We start from the raw sequence: 19,499 nt of genomic DNA on the forward strand, positions 1-19,499 counted from the left end.
GGTTGACAGCATCTCTGCTTTGTCTGTGCTTATGAACATTTTTTATGTTACTTTAGTGAAGCTTAATCTGTTTGGGGGTATGGTAGCCAAACTGAATAAGATGGGGTGAGTTTACGCCATAAGCTTAGTTTTTTATGTTCATTTTTTTTTTGTGGAAAACAAACTAATACTTTTATAGTAAGTTCACTTTATTGTGTTTATTTTGCTTTCAGATTGTTTTTAAATCATTAAGGGGTAATAAATAAATAAATAATTCTACATCTTAAATGAATGTACGTGTTGAATTACGTTTGACTTATGTTTTGTTTTTGTTTTGTTTTTTTCTTCCTGGCACTGGGCTTTTATTTTTTAAACTCCGTCGTCCCAGGTACCGGAAGTCGCCTCGTTTCTTCCCTTTCTCTGATCGGTCTGGATCAAACCGTTTCCGGGCGACAGGGTACCAGCAGTAAACATGGCGGAGGAACTGCTGGAAACAGTGGAGAGACTTCAGTCCCGGCTCCAGGAGAACCAGGAGCCCCGAAAGGTAACGGCCCAGCAGGTCGACACGGACACATTTGGTGGTCGGCACCGATCGTTCCGCGAAACGTGACCGACAGACGTGAGGAAGCCGCGGTCACGGCGACGGCTCCCAGAAAGTCGTAACGTTTTTTAAATGCTGCGTTCACGGCTCGCTCTCCGACTCTGTCTTCTCACATTTCTCGGTTCAGACTGTGATAATGAAGCATCAGCAGTTTCCTGAAGTGGCAGCTTTATTTGCAACACAATGCTAATCTAATTCATTTGCAGAGTATTAAATTAGCATTGGGATAACTGTATGATAAAGAAAGTATTTAAAAAAGACATTAGGAGAATAAGATCAACAGTTCACATTTCTAATACTTCTCATCATTTCTACATGTTGAAATCATGATATAAACCATAGTTGTACTGTAAATATCTCCACTGTCTGTTGCTGTGTACAACAGATGTTTGGGATTATGATTTGGGTGTAATTTATTATAGGGATAATGAAAGTATACACCAGGGAAATCATACCTGCCACTAATCTGACACTGATTCTGGGCATTGATGTGTTTGGTATATAAACAGTTACTCTTGCCTCCTTAAACCAATATAGCTAATAGGATTTCCATTTCTCACTCATGTGTGAGGCTGCAGCTTCAGCTGTTAACTAGGCCACTGAGGAAGACTCACTCTATAGGTCCCTATAATGACAGTCCTCTGTAGATATTGGGGCAGGTGTCTGTCAGTCAGGAAATTCAACATGTTTTAACACTACAATGCTTATGACAGTTCGTCACTCATTCAAGTGAGTTCTTCAGTCACTCAGTGAAGCAGAGACTGAAAAAGTCACTTGAATGACAAAACATTTCTCCCACTGAAAACGCCACATCCAGATTAACAGAGTCAACTTTCAGGGATTTTATTACCTGGAAGATTGAGCATGCATCAGGTCATTTACTTGTTAACAGAAGCTGCATCTGTGCCAGTCGTACACATTTACACATTTCTAAAATGCAACTTATTGAGTAATAGATTAACAAAAGCTTTTGGCATGGTGTCGTTCATATTTGTGATTTTTTTTACTGTGTCATGCAGAAAACACCAAATTCCCTAAACAGCTCTGCATTTTTAAATCTTACCTCATCACAGTAAGAACAATTCACACAGCCTGTCGTCTCCCTGGATGTTTTAAAATCTGAATCTTTTTTTTTTTCAACCATTTATTTTCAGTTATAGCAAGTAATTGTAATATATTTATATATTGTAATATATATTGTAATATAATTAAACTTATTTAAATTAGTCATACACATTGATTATATAAACTGAAAATGTCATGACCCTCTGTAGCCCACAGAATTGTGGGATTTATTTCAGAGATAGGATACATTCAATTTAAAGTGTGAGTGATACCAATATCTGATTAGATAAAAATACAATATTCTTTTATATATCTAGATATTTCTAATCTTTAAAACACACAAAACATAAAGAAATTTCCCTGACATCAGCCACGTTTGATTATTTATTTACTTGTTTGTTGTATTTGTCTCCTGTTGCCAGCAGGGAAGCTGCAGAGCACCCTCTGGTGGACAAACTATGGAACATCACAACTAATAATATGGTTGAATGGTGTTTCTCCCATCTCTTTACTTTCTTAACTTTCATTTATTGACCATTGTAAATTCAGACACCGATTCAAACACTGCAAATAGCTGATATTGGCTAAGGGATCGGCCAGGCTCTAGTTAAAATATATTAAAAATAAAAAGCTGATCATTTAGTAAATCATAATTATGTAGCAGTGTTTAAATTGATATTTCAGGGACCTTTAGGGACTTTAAATGAAATGCAAATGATTGAATAAAATGTAAATGCATGTTATTTGGCTGTTTAGCTGAATCGTTTGGCCAGTTTGGACAAGACAATATCTGGGTATTTATTGCTAAATGACCATTATCTGTTATTGCATCAATTCAAATTGTAGAGAGGCATTTACCGTATTTATGTGATTTATTATTGTGTCTAACGTAATCTTCTTTTTTTTAAATTTATCTTAACAACAGTATTTCAGAAGGGCGTCACCACAAACACAGTCGTTTCTTAGTATCTCAGTGTGTTCCGACAGCCTGTGAAGGCACCGTGTGGGACGTCACAGTAATTAAGGGGTTTTAACTTGTTATAACGTAGTTGTTTAACCCTACATTTTCAGCTCAATGTAACGATTGTCAGCTCGTTGTTAGTACATATGGATTTATTATCTGCCTTTTATCGGAGCAGCTGCACCAAACACGACATATTTTACCCGAAAACCAAACTCGAAGCTAGAGCATTCGTTAGCCGTTCAGCTAGCTAACGTTAGAAAGTAGTGACAGCTCAGCGGCGACAGGCCTCTGAGATTTACCCGATTCTGGTTAACTGGAGCTGGGCTCCTACTCATGTCCAAACCCGGAGTCTATTGTTAAAGAAAACTGGAGATAAAAGCGTGTAAATGGTGACACACGGCCTCTTGGCTTCGCCTTTGTTTACTGCTGGTGTGTAACAAAGCAGCGTGGATGCGTGTGATGCGTTTGCTGAGCACAAACAAGCTGCACAAGTGAAGCTTTAACTGCAAAAGAAGACGCAAAAATCAGGAGGGAAAAGGTTTTCTAACAGCTCTGCCACGTTAGGCCACCTCATCCTTTAGCAGTGATGGCGCAGAGCTGAGCGCAGATAGTGTGAGTCAGGCAGCAGCTGCAAGTTTCATATGAAGCAGGTCCACGGAGCAGATGGAGCCTCTCTACCGAGAAAATCTCAGAGAGGAAATGCATGAAAATCTGCTTTAACGCCCTGTTTACTTTTCCAGTTTTAATATATAATGAATTGTGATGTACCAGTTGTTTAAGTGACTCGGACTTTGCAGGACAAACAAAAACACAAAGCCTTGCCACTGGGTCCCAAATAATGCAAACCTAATAATGCAATCATGTAATCAAGGCGCACTGAATCTTATCCCTGCCTTTATCTCATCATGCCTGACTGTAACAGACCGATTGCCTTTAAGACCCTCTGTAGTCGCCTTCAGCTACATCTCAGACTTTTTTTTTGAACCGTTTGCAGCAGTACCTTGAAATCCTCGGGCAGAGGACTTATGTCTTCTCCAGAGGCTCGGTTGAAACCTCAGAATCTGTTACTGAACATGGAAAAGGTTGAAAATGGAGAGTTAGTTTATTTCAGACATGGAAAAGTAATATTTTAAGAGGTTACCGATCCAAATACAAAGACTCAAAAGCAGTCAGCTCGTTACAGTCTGACTGGTCAGGAACCAGGCAAACTAAAGACAACAGAAGAATAAATATTGATGGGCGACAAAATGTTTTAAAAATTGATACATTAGAAAAATTGAGAATAATTATTTGAAAATAGCTTAGAGTCTCATTGCATTTCATTTTAGATTCTTTTGAACTGATTCCTGTGTTTTCCTTTACATAAAGGAAAAATCCTTTATGTAAAAAAAAAAAGGATTTTTCCTTTTTATTTTTCCTTCTAAACTGATCTTGGAAAAAGTGCAAATTGAGGCATGAAATGTAGGAAATTAATTGTTGAATGCTCAAAATTTCCTTGAGTTTACCCTAGCTTCCCCGGTTTATTGTTTTTTAATGTAATGTGTTTAATTTAAATGAAATGTTTTTGAGATGTTTTAGTTGGTTTTGCAGTCGTTGAATGGTTGTGTTCAGTGTTCAGACTGTTATTACAGCTGCCGTTCTATGGGATAACATCTTTGGGTTTCAGTAGGGATCCATCTGTAAATGTGTCGACCTTTATTTAAACTAGAAATAGTGCGGGACATTTTTAAGGCAAGCACAAAAGGGTAAATCATCTCGTGTTACTTGTGAAGACTCTGCAGACGTTAAAGAGAAAAGTTAAGAATAAATATTTCAAATTGGCACAGGAAATATACCCTGCTTCTTCATTTTATGTTTTTCTTATTCACTATGACAAAATAACAGGAAACCGCACAAATGTATGAATAAAAATTCATCACCCATGATTCTTTACTCATTATCCAGATGCACTCATTCCAGTGTATGTTATATTAAGGGTGACCGCATGTCCTACTTTTTACCTGGGCCTGTACAGCATATCAGCCCTCCACCCATCTAAGGTATTCAGACAATGTCCCACATTTTAATTGGCTCTGCTGAGTCTCAAAAGGAGGTGTTGTGTGGATGCATCCCTGCTGAAACCTAAAGATGATTAGCATCTGAATCCTCTGTTTTTACTGGGAAATAAAATGAAAAGACAAAAGTGTACAAAGACAAAACCCCCACAAACTTTAGCTCTTGTATATGCTCATAAGAAATTCCTCACATGGTCAATGCCAAACCAGTGCCAAAGAATTTTAGACTGCTAGTAAATACATTATACATTAAAAAGCGACACAAGACGAGCAAATCTCTTCCAGTGTGGATGCAAATTTAGGCCTCTGAAGGTTCTTATCTGTATCATGCTACGATTACATTATGTTGCCTAGCAGTCACCTGTTAACAGGCCACAACAGTCCCAGCAAATTTACTGCTGTTGTTACAATTCCTTATAAGGATTGTTTTTATGAAACACTTGTGTATATGCTTAAACCACAGGTGTCAGGCGGGCCACACTACAGCTCAATTTAATATCACGTGGGTCAGACCACTTATACAGCTGTATAAAAATCCGCCTTTATTTTAACGTAAAGAAGTTCTAAATACATTTAATTAGCTGTCTTATGTGTATTTTAGTACAAAATAATAAAGTTTGTGGTCTTTCCATTTTTAGTCCTCACACTTCACAGTGTTCACTGTCCAAAGCCATTCACTGGGCTAGTTGGGACCAGGTTAGTTGAGGATGAGCTCTCAAAGTTTTTGAAAATTTTAAAGCAGGTTTTATGTGTGAAAACAGTAACAGTGGGCTAATTAGAAGCTTTAGTAAAGTTAACAGTTGTAGCTGATAAACAGGCGCAGCGTGAGCTGGTGGAAATCCAGCCTGGGCTGCTGCTGTGTGTCATAGAAGCACCTCAGGTTCAAATGGATCTGCTGGACTTTTCCACTGCAAAGCATGAAGCACAGCAGCAGCCAAAGTCACAGCGATAATCATCATATCTTCACGTGTTCAGTATCAGGCTGAGCTCACGACCAGCAGAGCCCAACCCTCATGTAACGAGCACTAAATGCAGCATCAGGTTATTCCTTTAACTGTACAACACCAACACGCCAACTCTTCATGTGGATTAAAACAAAGGCAGGAATAATCTCCTCTGTCACCTTTCGGGGGCTCAACAGTAATATTTACCAAAACAGCAGCTTCAGTAACTGTTTTAGGAAAATAAATTTAAACAAACTCATTCTGCTTAATTTCAGCTCTATATTTTTATTGTTGGACTCAACCAGAGTAGCTTTTACACGGTTCTTGATTCAAAATAATTTATCTTACACTCTGTCTCCCTTAAGTCCAACTTTCTTGTGATTGACTGTATCTCACAAACAAAAGGTTTGAAGAACAGGTGGTCACGTCTGCAGTATTTGAGTCTTTGGCTTCGTCTAATATGAACAACCATCACTGTAACATAAAATAAGGAAAGGCTCTGTGGTGGAATCGGGACTCTTTCTCCAAATGATACATTTTTGTTTTTCCTTTCTTTTTATTTCAGCTGCTGAAGACTCTGAAAAGACTCGGGGAGCTTCCTATGACTGTGGACATATTGGTGGTAAGGATGTGTTGCTTCATCATCTCCAAACTGTCGATGCAAAAATCAGAGGGAAAATATTCTAGATAAATGAGTGGGACAGCAAGTTGACAGCTTCCCTCCTGAACTTGTTTCTGACCAGTTAAATCGCTTGCCTGGAGCTGCCAAAGCATGACTGTTAAATCTGGGAATTTCTCTCGTAGGAAACTGGAGTGGGAAAGGCTGTGAACTCCTTCAGGAAACACGAATTAGCTGGAGAGGTGGCAAAAAATCTCGTAGCCAAATGGAAGAAACTGGTTCCTCAGTCTGGAGACAGGTATCGGCTGCACACCTCTGCCTCGACATGCATGACTTTAGCTCTCATGTGTCTGTACGCTGTGTGCTCTCTTTCTGCAATGGTCGTATGTAACGATGACTTTTCAGGACAGAAGATCCAAACCTTCAAAATAAAACCCCAAAATTAAATGGCGTCATCTGCAAAAACTGAGTTCTGTCTCCATCTTTCTTCCTCAGACCCAACAGCCACGGCTCCAGATCTCACACACAGGCTCGAGGCCATGACGCGAGCGGCAGAGGAGACCATAAACGTCCCCGAGAGCCCTCGCCTGAGGAAGACCGCTCCTACGTAGAGGAGGAAGAGGAGGAAAGAGGTTACCACACCAACTATTCGCCCTCACCTCCTCAGCACGACCAGTACAGTCCCCCACAGCGAGGAGGGTATCACTCAGACGAATACGAAAGCCCTGAGCCCGAACCTGAACCCAGCCCGCCACCACCTCCTCCCCCTGTTTCCCGCAAAGACGTCCGCCACACCAAACCAAACAAGGAGCCGAGCAAGAACCACCACAGCGACCGAAACCGAGACGAGGAGCGGCGGCAACGCCACGCACAGACGAATAGCGATAGAGAAGGCGGAGGAAGTCAGGGGAAGAAGCGAAGCGGAGACCGAGAGAGACATCAGAGTCCGGTACAGAAGGCTGCCAAACACAGCAAGAAGTCAACCACGCATGACAGCAGGAAGGAGGAGAAGAAGAAAGGAGGAGATGAAGGTGAGTTCGATACTTGTTATTAATCTCGATCTCTCTTCCACAGCATGTCTTTTGTCCTGTCTTCCTACCGGTCGCAGCAGATGGCCGCCCCTCCCTGAGCTCGGTTCTCCTGGAGGGTTCTCTTCTGTTAAAAGGGAGTTTTTCCTTCCCCCTGTCATTAAAGTGTTTGCTCATAGGGGGTCATATGATTGTTGGCTTTTTCTCTGTATGTATTGTTGTAGGGTCCACCTTACAATATAAAGCGCCTTGAGGCGACTGTTTTTGTTATTTGGCGCTTTATTAATAAAATTCACAAGAGCTACAGCCCCTGCCTATGTAGGCAGCTGCCCCCAACCACTACAGGTAACAATAACCAGCTGCTCGAGTAACTGATAGCAGTGGTTAATCTAAAGATAACAGAAGAAAAAAACATCTGCAGAATTATGAGGACTTTAAAACAGTTTAAAATCAAAACATCTGCAGCTCGCTGAGACAACTTCCTGTTGCCTTGCTTGTGGGCGCATACAGGTGACTGCATCACTCGAGTCTCATTTGAATAACAAATTAACCTTTTAAAAGCAGTTGACCAGTCTTTTTAATCTTTAAAAGACTGCAGTCAAATATCAGGTTCACAGAAAAAAATGTTCATGTTCCACTCAAGATCCCAGTTTATCTAAAGATACCAAACATGTCAGAATTAATTTGTTACATGTAGCCTGAATAACAATTTAAACTATAACTACACCATCTTCTCCTCACTAAAAGCCCATAAATGTCTTACTGAAAGATAATCATCTTCTTGTTGTACTGTGTAATGTTTTACTTTGCTATGAAGGAAATAAGCCGTGAGATTTAGGGGCACTTAAATAATCTTCTTTCTGTCATTTAACTCTTGATTTCTGGTACTTATACCACAGCCAAAACAATTACTATAGAAGGTTAAAGGCAATCATTGTGTGGTCATTTGTGCAGCTCTGTGCAACAGGAAGGTTGTGTGTGTTTTATCAGCTTGGATCAAGAAATATGGCCACAACACAGAGTGACTTCCTGTTCTGAGGAACTGAGCGATCGTAGAAACAGCACGAGAAACTCCTCTGACAGGAAGTGACAAAGTGAAATTTTCAAACTGTTTTCTTGTTTGGTTCATTAACCACAGCATGCATGTGTGAATCAGAAGAGGAGTGTGTGTTGTTTGGTGATTGAGTAATTAGTTAGTCACTAGTAATTAGGAGTTAACAATTTTTATAATGTAATAATAATTAAAACTTCACTTATGAGGAGGCTGTAACGGTCCGTTGTGCTGGAGGGAACGGAGCGTGTCGATTTACCGGTCAGTCTGCATCCTCACCCTCACCTATAGTGATGATCGTTGATGCAATCAGCAGAAATGAGTTTCATCTAAAGGATGCCTGGGCTCTACGTTAGAGATCGGACAAGGAGACGCTGTTCCTCCACATCGACAGGAGCAAGATGAGGTGGTTTAGGCATCTGACTGGGACGCTTCCTGGACGCCTCTTAGGTGAGGTATTCAGGCGTGTCGGTGTTGGTGATGTCACTGTTGGTGCTCTTGCAAATGGCGGTGCGTACAAAAAATTATGGTTATGTCAGTTTGTCATGCACCTCTCGGTTTTTAGCTCATCTGGCCAATAAAATAGAAACGCTTATGCTGTGGCGAGGCACCCGTCTGTCTGTCCGTTCACAAGAATCACTCCTCCTCCTCAGGTTTGAATCTAGTTTACACAGAGTGGTCACCTAATGGGTCTTCACAGACATTGTGCTCAAAGGTCCAGGTCATATTTGTTGTTTTGTGAGCAGTAACATGTGAATTGTGCTGCACCGTTAGCCAGATAGGCTACTACGTCGTTCCGATTGTGGCTTGAACCTCCAGACAAGATTTCTGATTTCTTTGCTTCCTGCCTTAAATTCTACTCTTATAAAAGTGCTGATGTCCATAAATCCAAAATAAAATCCTGGATTAAAGTCTTTGTTTTATATTTGTCATTTGTTGAATATTTTAAGAGAAATTAATGCAGTATAATAAATTATGATCTTCATCTTTTAGGGCGACCACGAGTGCCGAAGGACTCTCCACCTAAGGAGGAAGAAGAGGACTTCGAGGTGCCCACCATGTCCTTCGAGTCCTTCCTCACATACGACGCCCCGACGTCTGTGAAGAAGAAAAAGAAGACACCGTCAGCTTCATCTTCATCGCACAGTCGGCCGTCTCACTCCTCCTCGTCAACGTCGTCTTCCCATCGCACACGAACACCTCCACCTGCATCCTCCTCTTCGTCCTCTTCTTCTTCCAAAGCGCGCAAGGCAAACGGCGCTCAGAGTACCAAGAGGACGCATTCGGGGACAGCGGTGACGACGCCATCGAGAAGCAAGGAGGTACCGACTGTTTTTAAACATGTTATTTATCTTTTTATTTAACCAACATAGAAAATAAGCAAAATGGGGAAATCTGTCAGGTCTGTGCGATGCCATGATCTGTTCAGCTATTGTAAAGAAACTCCTGCTTAACACTGTGAAAAGGTAAAACTAGACCTCTAACAGGTGTTAAATCGTCCTTAAGGATTCAATTCAATTCAATTTTATTTATATAGCGCCAAATCACAACAAAAGTCGCCTCAAGGCGGATGACTTGGAGAGTAGAAGAAAATGACCCAGAGCAGATTTCTGATAGCATCGATGAGCATTTTTTTAATTTCAAGCATGAGTCAGTGTTTAAACCGATGACTCAGCTTTAGTTTTCAGGGTGTAAACGTACTTTTCTAACCTTGGAGTGAGCCGTAACTCAAGCTCCCTCTGTGAGCGTCTTCTGCAGCTGTCAGAGTTTTTTCAGTGAGGAAAACTGCAGCTGACATTTGTGTAGGGTTCCTTCTCTTTATTGATAAAGACCGACAGTGCAGAGGGTTCATCCACTCATTGTGACATTAAAGGCTCTGCAGTGATTGTAGAACTTGCTGCTTGCTGCCGTCGGTTTTGCAGTTAGAACTCTGATGGTGTCATGTTGGTGAAAACATCAGATCCGTGAGATGCCTTTAGCCTTTAGTTTTGCTTTTATCTTGTGGGATTTTGTTTCCTAGCAACAGTTGATAACTCCGGTGTCAAGGTGATGCAGAGAGAAGCAGAAAGTAGAAACACCAACCACAGATTGCAGATACAACATAGGTGTGGCCTCCGGGTCTGAAACGTGAGGCCTGCACAGGAGTGCTTTAAACCTGCATTGTTCATTATAACAGCCAGCAGGGTGCGACTCCTCTGGTTGCAAGAACATGTTTAACTTTGTAAAATTCTGTGGGAAAATTACCTATAAGCCCACATGGTTTATGACTTCAGTAAACACTTTAATGATTCATTTATGGCCTAAACCGCTAGTTTAAGGTCTTATTTAATAAAAAACGTTCCTCATTTTGTAAATTATGATGCAACTGTGAGAAATACAGATGATAAAGCAGAGAAATGCAAACAAAGGTCAGTCCATGTTTATGCTATGCTGAACTAACCGTGTACTGGAAGAGCTTCATATTCAACATAAACAAATAAGAGTGTCAAAAGCATCTTGTGCAAGTGTCAAATGTTGGACAATATTAATACGATTCATTTCAAACTTATTTATATAGCATCAATTCTCAATAAGTCACCTCAGGGTGCTTTTATATTATAACGACCCTATGTTATTAGAATGAAAACTCGATAAATAAGTCAATCTTCGAAAAACAGACACTTGGTGAAAGTGGGGAGGAAGAACTCCATTTTTAATTAAAGGAAGGAACCTTCAGCAGGGACAGTGAGAGGAAGGTATCGGCTGCAACAGTTGAAAGCTGGGTCTCCAGCTGGAATAAAGCAGTTTCCAATGAAAGCGTTCAGTTTAAAAGCTTGACGTCAGAGCATCAGGTCAGCAGCACAACCAGGGGGATGCTGTTGTGTTTTACTGACATTCACAAGGTTCTGCAACATGAGTTTGTCAGACTGAAATGTTCTTGATTGTTTGAGAGAGAAGGTTTAGCAGAAATGACCTTAACTGTGGAAACTCTTGGCCACACAAACACAATCTTTACCTCCTACCTCCCTATGAGTTCATCTATTTCCCCAAAATAAAAACAAAGTGGATGTTTTACAAAAGCAAAAGGATAAAGAGCAGCTCGTGAAACCATCTGAATGTGAACAAGAAGACGACCTTAAACGGGGGATTGGCCAAATCTTGAACTTGTTGAACTCTTCTCTTTCTGAGTAAATCCCTCACTTTGATGAGCTGTTTCCACATCACTGCATCCAGTTACTGTGCAGGTTTAGTATCCATCTCATACCCCAGGACCAGCATTCATTTTAGAGTTGTGCTTCTTCTTCTGTCATATTTAGATTTTCTTTTATTGAGGTCTTGACTTTTGTTTTTATTTTTTGTTTAATTGATACCCTACTTTACCTTTCTGAGCTGTTGTTACCTTTATGATAGTTTCAGACAAATAATGAGTTGTTTCTGATTATTTGGCTGCTATAAGTCATTTCCCATCTTTTGGGATAAATAAAGTGTTTCTTATCTTGTTGTAGGTTTACGAAGCTGTGCCGACTGTTCCTGAAATCCAGCTGCCAGCGATTCAGCCCAATTACAGACCTCTGCCCTCCATTGACATCACACCGCTGTCCCCTCAGAGACGCAAAGGTAAGGCCCTCGCCCCCAATATCAAAACTTTTTCATTATGTTATTTCTCGTTTAACTGCTATGAGAACACCAAACTCTGGCATCAAAAAGGTGAACCCTTCCATGAGTCTTTCTGTGCCTGTATTTGTGCATAAATTAAGCGCCTTAAAATGTTTTCTTTCTTTTTTTAAGTGGTTGTTGTTATAACTTAGAAACAAATACTTTTAGTTAACTTTGTGACATAACGTCTCACTTCATGCAGAAACTTGAGTGCAGTTGTGGCTGAGGAGCAGGTGAAGAGAGGAACCGCTTCTGACTGAATGACAGATGCTTTCTAGACTTTTTTTCCTCATTCTGTATCTTTGCACTTCTGAATCAGGTCACACATGTACCTGCGAGCGATTTCTCACATTCGTGCACATTGCGATCTGATCTGGATTTTCTTGCCAGCATCAGCATATCTGCAAACATTCTTCCTCATCCTCTACATTCAGGCTCACTCTGACGTTCGCTCGCTTCACTTTCAGTTCCTGTGTGCAATGAAGAGGATGATGCAGGCTTCACGGGGAAGCGGTTTAACTCCAAGATGGTGGTCTACTCAGGATCGAAGACCGCCTACCTGCCCAAGATGATGACGCTGTACGAGCAATGCATCCGTGTCCTGCAGAACAACATCGACTGTGAGTGGATATGCAGTATTTCTCTCAGTCTCTGAGCCTCCCTGCAGGGGGCAACAAGGGCCTGATGATGCCACGGAGTTTGACCATGAATATTAAAGCTGATGAGAGGAGTTTAATTTTATCTAAAGTGTAGTATAGCATGTCGTTTTTGAAGTTTAATTTCTGTGTTTTACTTTTATTTCTCTGCCTGCTGCTTTTAAACAACTGCAGGATTTTACGTTTTAGTTTTTAGTTTCATCACAGAGGCATGTGATTGGTTTGATCTGTTTCCCTGTTTGTTAGCAGGATTACTCAGATAGTGATGGACTGATTTGCAGGATAATTTTAGCAATGTAGGTCTGGGCCCACCTTGAACAGAATAGATTTTGGAGTCGGTACAGTTTCAGATCAGGGTTAGCTTTTGTGTATTGAGAAGTTTAGTTTCTCTTTCTCTTTACGATAACTCTAATAACCTTGCCGGAGACTAAGTTCATGAATAGCGTGGGGGCAATTTCATAGCCTTGAAGGTGCTATTGTTTTGCTCTTCACTCACTGTGATGGTCTGTGTAGGTACCAGGTGATCAGAGTTCACAACAAAGGATAAAAGTACAGCAGAAAGTCTCCACAGTCTTTCAAAGTCAGTATCTACTCAAATGTGGTCCTCGCCTGAACTCCACCCAACTGCTTTTTGTGTTGTCGAATAGGAACGTGTCTACGGTCTGCAACTGTGCATGCACATGAACAAAAAGTGTAATCCCACCCTGACGATGCCTCTCTGCTCTTTCAGCGATCGCTGAGGTGGGAGGAGTGCCGTTCGATATCCTGGAGCCGGTTCTGGAGAGATGTACCCCAGAGCAGCTGTACCGCATCGAGCAGAGCAACCAGGTAACATGTCAGACTTCAGTGAAACTTTTAATCTTAAAGCTTAATCTGAGGAAGGAGCGTGGAATCGAAAAATGTAGCCACAAAAATAGCTAAAACGTCCACATTGACCTCTTTGATTTTTATCCTTCAGCCATAAAAGACTGATGGGATATTTTTGTCACCCCGTTGTACCGGTAGGTGAGCGGCGTGGACACCCAGGTTTGTGAATGCGATAACTCGAGAACGAGGCGATGTAAGAGTTTCAGATTGATATCATAGGTGTATCTACTAGGAGGCTGAGTGCTAGCATTGGTGGCCACCGGTGTTTTTATAAGAAGTGAAAAATCTAGAGAATTTTCACTTCTTATTTTATTCCACTGAAATAGAATTAATTTGCACAAACTGCAAAAGTTTTGTTTTCACAATAGAAATATAAGGTGGATAAATCTTTTAGCATCATTTGCTTTCTTTTTCCAAACTTTGTTAAAAACTATCAAGCTGTATTTTATGAAACTTAGGAGGATGAACTCTGAATGGCTGCTACACATGTAACACTTTTACAAGCAGAGCAGTTATTCATCATTAAAGTTCATATTCGTCATTAAAGTCGGTCGCCTTCCTCTTTGTCTCCATCTTTTCTGTCTGGCGCAAGTTTACAGCTTTCCAGAAAATATTATAAAATATAAAGTTTGGATGTTGAGAAAGTTGTATTAATGTCACTTTTTGTCATGAGAAATATGGGCATACGTCCCTTTTTGAAGATTCTTCTCGCCTCCTTTTAGTGGTTCACGGAGGAATCGGACGAGCTGTGGATGCGTCACTGTCGGCGCGACTTCAAGCGGGAGTCTCCGCAGGAGTACGAGTCATGGAGGGAGTTGTACCTGAGGCTGCACGACGAGCGCGAGGAGCGACTAAGGATGCTCACACAGAATATCACGTCTGCGCATGCCAACAAACCCAAAGGTGGGACGAGCTTTTGCAGTTTTGTATAAATCGACACATAAAGCACAAAGAAAAAGCATTTTGGGATTTTCTGTTTGTTTCTGTAGTTATGATTCATGATGGTTTTTTTAATATTTTTAAGGCTGTTGAGTGTTTGACCGAGAGTGTTGTTTCCTCTAACAGGACGTCAGGTTAAGATGGCGTACGTAAACTCTGCCGCCAAGCCGCCCCGTGATGTTCGCCGCCGACAGGAGAAGTTTGGAACCACCAGTGGTTCGACAGCCAGCTCCACAGCAGCTGCAGCTCCTATCAAGTGAGTACAGAATAAGATCAGGGAGAAACTGAGAGGATGTTTAGAGATTTCCTGATAAATATCACAGACTGAGTTTCAAATCACGAGGAGGAAGATCTTCTCTATCGATGCACACGGCTGCAGACAGAGCTGTGTAGGGTTTTTTTTTAATATTCACCACAGTGGCTTTCTTCCTGTGTCCTTCAGAATAAGACCGGCTACCACTGACTACTCCGGAGAATCAAGCCAGTCGTCTTCCTCCCAAAACAACCCTCCTCCCGCTGGTTCATCCCGCTTCTCTGCACCGAGCGGAGTAGGACACGCCGCCCGGGAAAAACCTCAAGTCAAAAGTAAGTCTTGCTGAAAGCACCATTGAGGATTTCTTTTTTTCTGTGTGTGTCTTTTAATCTAACAAATCACTTCTTCCTGTTTCCTTCTTCCCCACAGAAATCGCCCCCATGATGGCCAAAACTATCAAAGCATTCAAGAACAGATTCTCCCGCCGGTAGTGTGAAAGAGACTGAATGTATTTTATGTGATTTTAATTACAGTGTAGCGGAATTGGACTGGAGACCCTCCAACCCTGCGCGCACACTTTCAGCCCCGCAAACATCACATGAACTTTGCAGTATTTGTGGAAAAATGGTTAACTTCCTTTTTTTTCTTTGTTTTTTTTTTTTTGTGGGGGTGGGTTGATGTTTTTTTTTCTGTGGTGACGTCTGTTTTGCGGGTCTTAAAATTAAGTATTTAAATCCTAAACGATGGTACACATGGTAGAAGGACACACACAAACACAGTCAGTCTGTTACTGAATCATGTTTTCCAGCAGACGGTTTTTAAAGAAAGAGTTTTTGGGGGAATTCTTGCTGCGAGGTTAGATTAGAGGATTTTTCTATCGCTTTCTCCGGCAGCACAAAGACTGGAAAGAGGGGAGCAGCTCGTTTTCAGCTGTAACAAAATCAGCCCCAGCAGAACCTTTAATTGTCATTAATTAACATGTACATTTGTACACAGCCAAAACGTGCACAAAAAATTTGTGACTTTTTAAAAAATTTGCCTCAAACCTGCATTCTTTCTAATGGCCAGTAGGGGGCGTCTCTGAAATTATATTGTATAGAAGTCCATGAGTAAATTCTTCTAATGTGATCCGTAAACTCAGTTAACATTTTCCTGAAGAGTTTATGGACTCAGCTGCTAATTTTAAGTCTTAATCAATGAAAAATAAAGTTAATGCTGTAAATTATTTTTGCTAAATAATTTAAATTATTTATGGGTGGCCAAGTCACTATGTTAGCCACCCGAGTTTTAAAACTCTCAACTCAGTGCTGCACTAACCAGTGGGTGATGTCGTGATGGCCACATCCAGCTTTTATATACAGTCTGTGACTAATTGCACTAATCAATTTGTTTCAAATTTTCATTTTTTTTAACCCCTCGCCTGTAAAAGGCTGACAGTGTACTGTCATCACTTGGGTGGCAGGGAGGGCAGCGTAGGATTTTGAAATTGATAGCATCGGTGCATCTACTAAAAATCTCAGTGACCTCGACCTCAAGGTCAGGGCTAGAGGTCAAGTGTATGAATGTGATAACTCAAGAAGAAACTCACCTAGGATTTTCACATTTATAGCATAAGTGCAGTATTTTTACTGCTGTGACCAGACATTGAGCATCAAGGGCTCAACCTTAATGCAGTCAATAACTGAATCAAGTTTTCCTTTCATAAATAATAATAATAATAATAATAATAATAATAATAATAATAATAATGGGGGGGGGGGACATTTGAACAAAGTAGCATTTCCGCAAAAGCTCCCCATCTGGTCAGAAACGATAGACTTGACATGCAAAATGTTAATATTTATGCTTGATTTTCTCTTTTCATAACAATTAAAGAGATTACATTTGTTAAACAATGAACTTAAACGTTTGTTTTTCTCCCTTGTTTCCTGTCTTTGTGCCAAGCCAAGCGGTTCATATTTATCATATGAAAGATGATAGTTTTATCTGTCTTCTAATCAAACTAGTAATGAGCATATTTCCCAAAGTGCGAATCTTTTCCTTGTAAGGGACAGAAAAAGGGCTCTTATTTTAAAAACAGTCAGCTGTTGTTTCCCCTATGACCAAATGATACACTACAGTGGGAAACTTTTACACTTTTACTCTTGTTTTGTCTCTTAATCGCATGCACCGTGGACGTCCCGACACCCGAGACATCAGCTGGATGGTGGGGGACTTTAATCATGTTTTGCCTGGTGCATTTAAAAAAAAATGTGTTTGGCTAAGATGAAAGCACAGCAGAGCGTGCGGCGTCGTAGACTTACTTTAACCCTCCTGTGGCTTCAATTCATGTTTCCCTGCTGTCGAATGTGTGCTTCCCTGTTTTTATCTGCTTCACTGTGACAAACTGATTGAGTGAGGGGAGATTTGGAAAGAGAACCATAAGTTGTCTGCAGCTGCAGTCCATGATGATGATGATGATGATGAAATGTATTTATTTTCAACACTGGGACCTGGCACCCCACAACATGGGCCTGAATGGAAGTAGATTACAAATTGTAATTTTATTAGATTTTAATAAATGTTATATGGTCATTTTTATTAAAATTGACTTTTTTCCCTGAAGCTGTTTGTGTGGGTCTCTTTGTCACTCAGAAAGTCTGCAGTGCAGGAGGTTTATAGAAGTGATCCATCTTACCAAAACTACCTTATATTATTAACATAATAATATCTGTATATTTTTTTCTACGGTTATTATTCTTAACGGCCAGCATCACTTTTAGTAGTTCAGCAATCGCTGAGCGTTTTACAGGGCTCAACGTGATTAAATGAATGAGAGACAGAAACGTTTTTTTTAACAGCTATTAAAAAAACTGAAGCAGGAGCCTCCTTTATTTTTGTTTTTAACCTGTATAATAGTCACTTTCTTTTACACATAACTTTTCCAGATTCCTTGTAATGAACGTGTTTTTGATATGAGGACATCATTAAATCCAGGTTTTTGTACATTTTGCTTTATGCTCATGTCGCTTTTATTTTTATGTGACACTTGTAAACAGTTTGCGACACTGCCGGCGTTTGGTGGTAAGACTCGTGAGCCAATCTGATAGCACATCGCTTGTGTTTTCCTCTTCGCGTCGTAAAGTGGCTACGTTGTAGCAGATGACAATTTCCTGTGGGGATCTTTTTCTTTTCAAAATAAAGTGTCTTGAAAACTCATAAGTTCCATTGAAAAAGCTCTGTTTGCGTTGGAAAGCTGAACTAACTGAATATACCAACCATTTCTTTTCTTCAAACTAAGACTAACCCTTTCTTTTATAACAGTCAAAATCAAAGGCTCCAGATTCACATCACCATGCTGATAATCTACAAGTTCAATTAAATAATCATTTACATAATCATACAAGGCGGGTGTCGGAGTGGAGGATGCCATCCTGTACCTCATACACAGAGCCCACTCACACCTGGATGGGGGAAAAGGCACGGTCAGGATCCTGTTTCTTGACTTTTCCAGTGCCTTTAATACCATCCGGCCCTGTATGCTTCAGGAAAAACTGAACAGGATGGAGGTGGACCCCTGCCTGGTCGCTTGGATCTCCGACTACCTCACCGACAGACCACAGTACGTCAGGCTGAAGGACATCACGTCTGACACAGTGGTCAGCAGCACAGGAGCACCACAGGGAACTGTGCTGTCCCCTCTTCTCTTCACCCTGTACACCTCTGACTTCTGCTACAACTCTGAATTATGCCACATTCAGAAGTTTGCAGACGACACAGCCATCATGGGGTGTATCTGGGATGATCAGGAAGAGGAGTACAGAAGTCTGGTGAGGAACTTTGTCGCATGGAGTCATACAAACCACCTGCAACTCAACACCTCAAAGACTAAGGAACTGGTTGTGGACTTCGGGAGGTCTAGAGCAGGTCCACTGCCAGTTCAGATAGAGGGGGAGGAGGTGGAGGTGGTCAACAAGTACAAGTACCTCGGGCTGTGGGTGGACAATAAACTGGACTGGTCATGCAACACAGAGCACCTGTATAAAAAAGCCCAAAGCCGACTGTACTTCCTCAGGAGGCTGAGGTCTTTTAACATCTGCAGGAAGCTCCTGAGGATGTTTTACCAGTCGGTGGTTGCTGGAGTACTTTTCTATGCTGTGGTGTGCTGGGGGAGCAGCACAGCAAAGAAGGACTCATCCAGGCTGGAGAAACTGATCAGGATGGCTAGCTCTGTGGTCGGCATGAAGCTGGACACTCTGGTGACAGTGACAGAGAAAAGGACATTAAAGAAACTGATGGACATTATGGACAATGCCAGGCATCCTCTGCACACGGCCATTAACAACCAGAAGAGTCTGTTCAGTGACAGGTTGCTTCTCCCCAAGACAAGAACTAACAGACTTAAAAACTCCTTTGTCCCACACGCCATCAGACTGTTTAACTCCTCTCTGGAGGGGAGAGGGAGGGGAAACAGGAGGACAAAGGAGGGGGGAACAACTAAGCTGTAGTGCCTCTTCACCTCACTGTGCAATACCTTTTGTGCAATACTTTTGTAAATAGTCAACAGTGCAATAGACTCAATACTTGAAATGTGCAATTCACTTGTATTTTTATTTTTTATTCCTATTTATTCTATTTATCCCCTTCGTATATTTTATTTATATTGTCTCTGTATTATATATGTGTGTGTGTGTGTGTGTGTGTGTATATATATATATAATATTCTGTAACTCTGTAACTTCTGTCGGTGCTGTGCTTTTTTGGAAATCGAATTTCCCAGAGGAACCCACCCGAGGGATTAATAAAGTTCTATCTTATCTTATCTTATTTTACTTTTAAGGATCTTTATTACTGGGCCACAATA

The 19,499-nt window shown here is 41.0% G+C and overlaps 1 protein-coding gene across 1 annotated transcript; it reads left to right on the plus strand.

Annotated features, from left to right (window-relative positions):
- Window positions 1-413: 413 nt before the first annotated feature.
- Window positions 414-17,260, plus strand: eloa (elongin A). The gene is made up of 12 exons (XM_082522534.1): window positions 414-523; window positions 6,173-6,229; window positions 6,412-6,524; window positions 6,722-7,257; window positions 9,299-9,627; window positions 11,791-11,902; window positions 12,409-12,561; window positions 13,328-13,425; window positions 14,187-14,367; window positions 14,530-14,659; window positions 14,846-14,988; window positions 15,086-17,260. The coding sequence occupies exons 1-12, from the start codon at window positions 452-454 to the stop codon at window positions 15,145-15,147; spliced, it is 1,986 nt and encodes a 661-aa protein (XP_082378660.1). The 5' UTR covers window positions 414-451; the 3' UTR covers window positions 15,148-17,260.
- The last annotated feature ends 2,239 nt before the right edge of the window (window positions 17,261-19,499 follow it).

The sequence above is a fragment of the Aulonocara stuartgranti genome (genome assembly GCF_965226115.1).
Source record: "Aulonocara stuartgranti genome assembly, chromosome: 22".
Taxonomy (NCBI): domain Eukaryota; kingdom Metazoa; phylum Chordata; class Actinopteri; order Cichliformes; family Cichlidae; genus Aulonocara; species Aulonocara stuartgranti.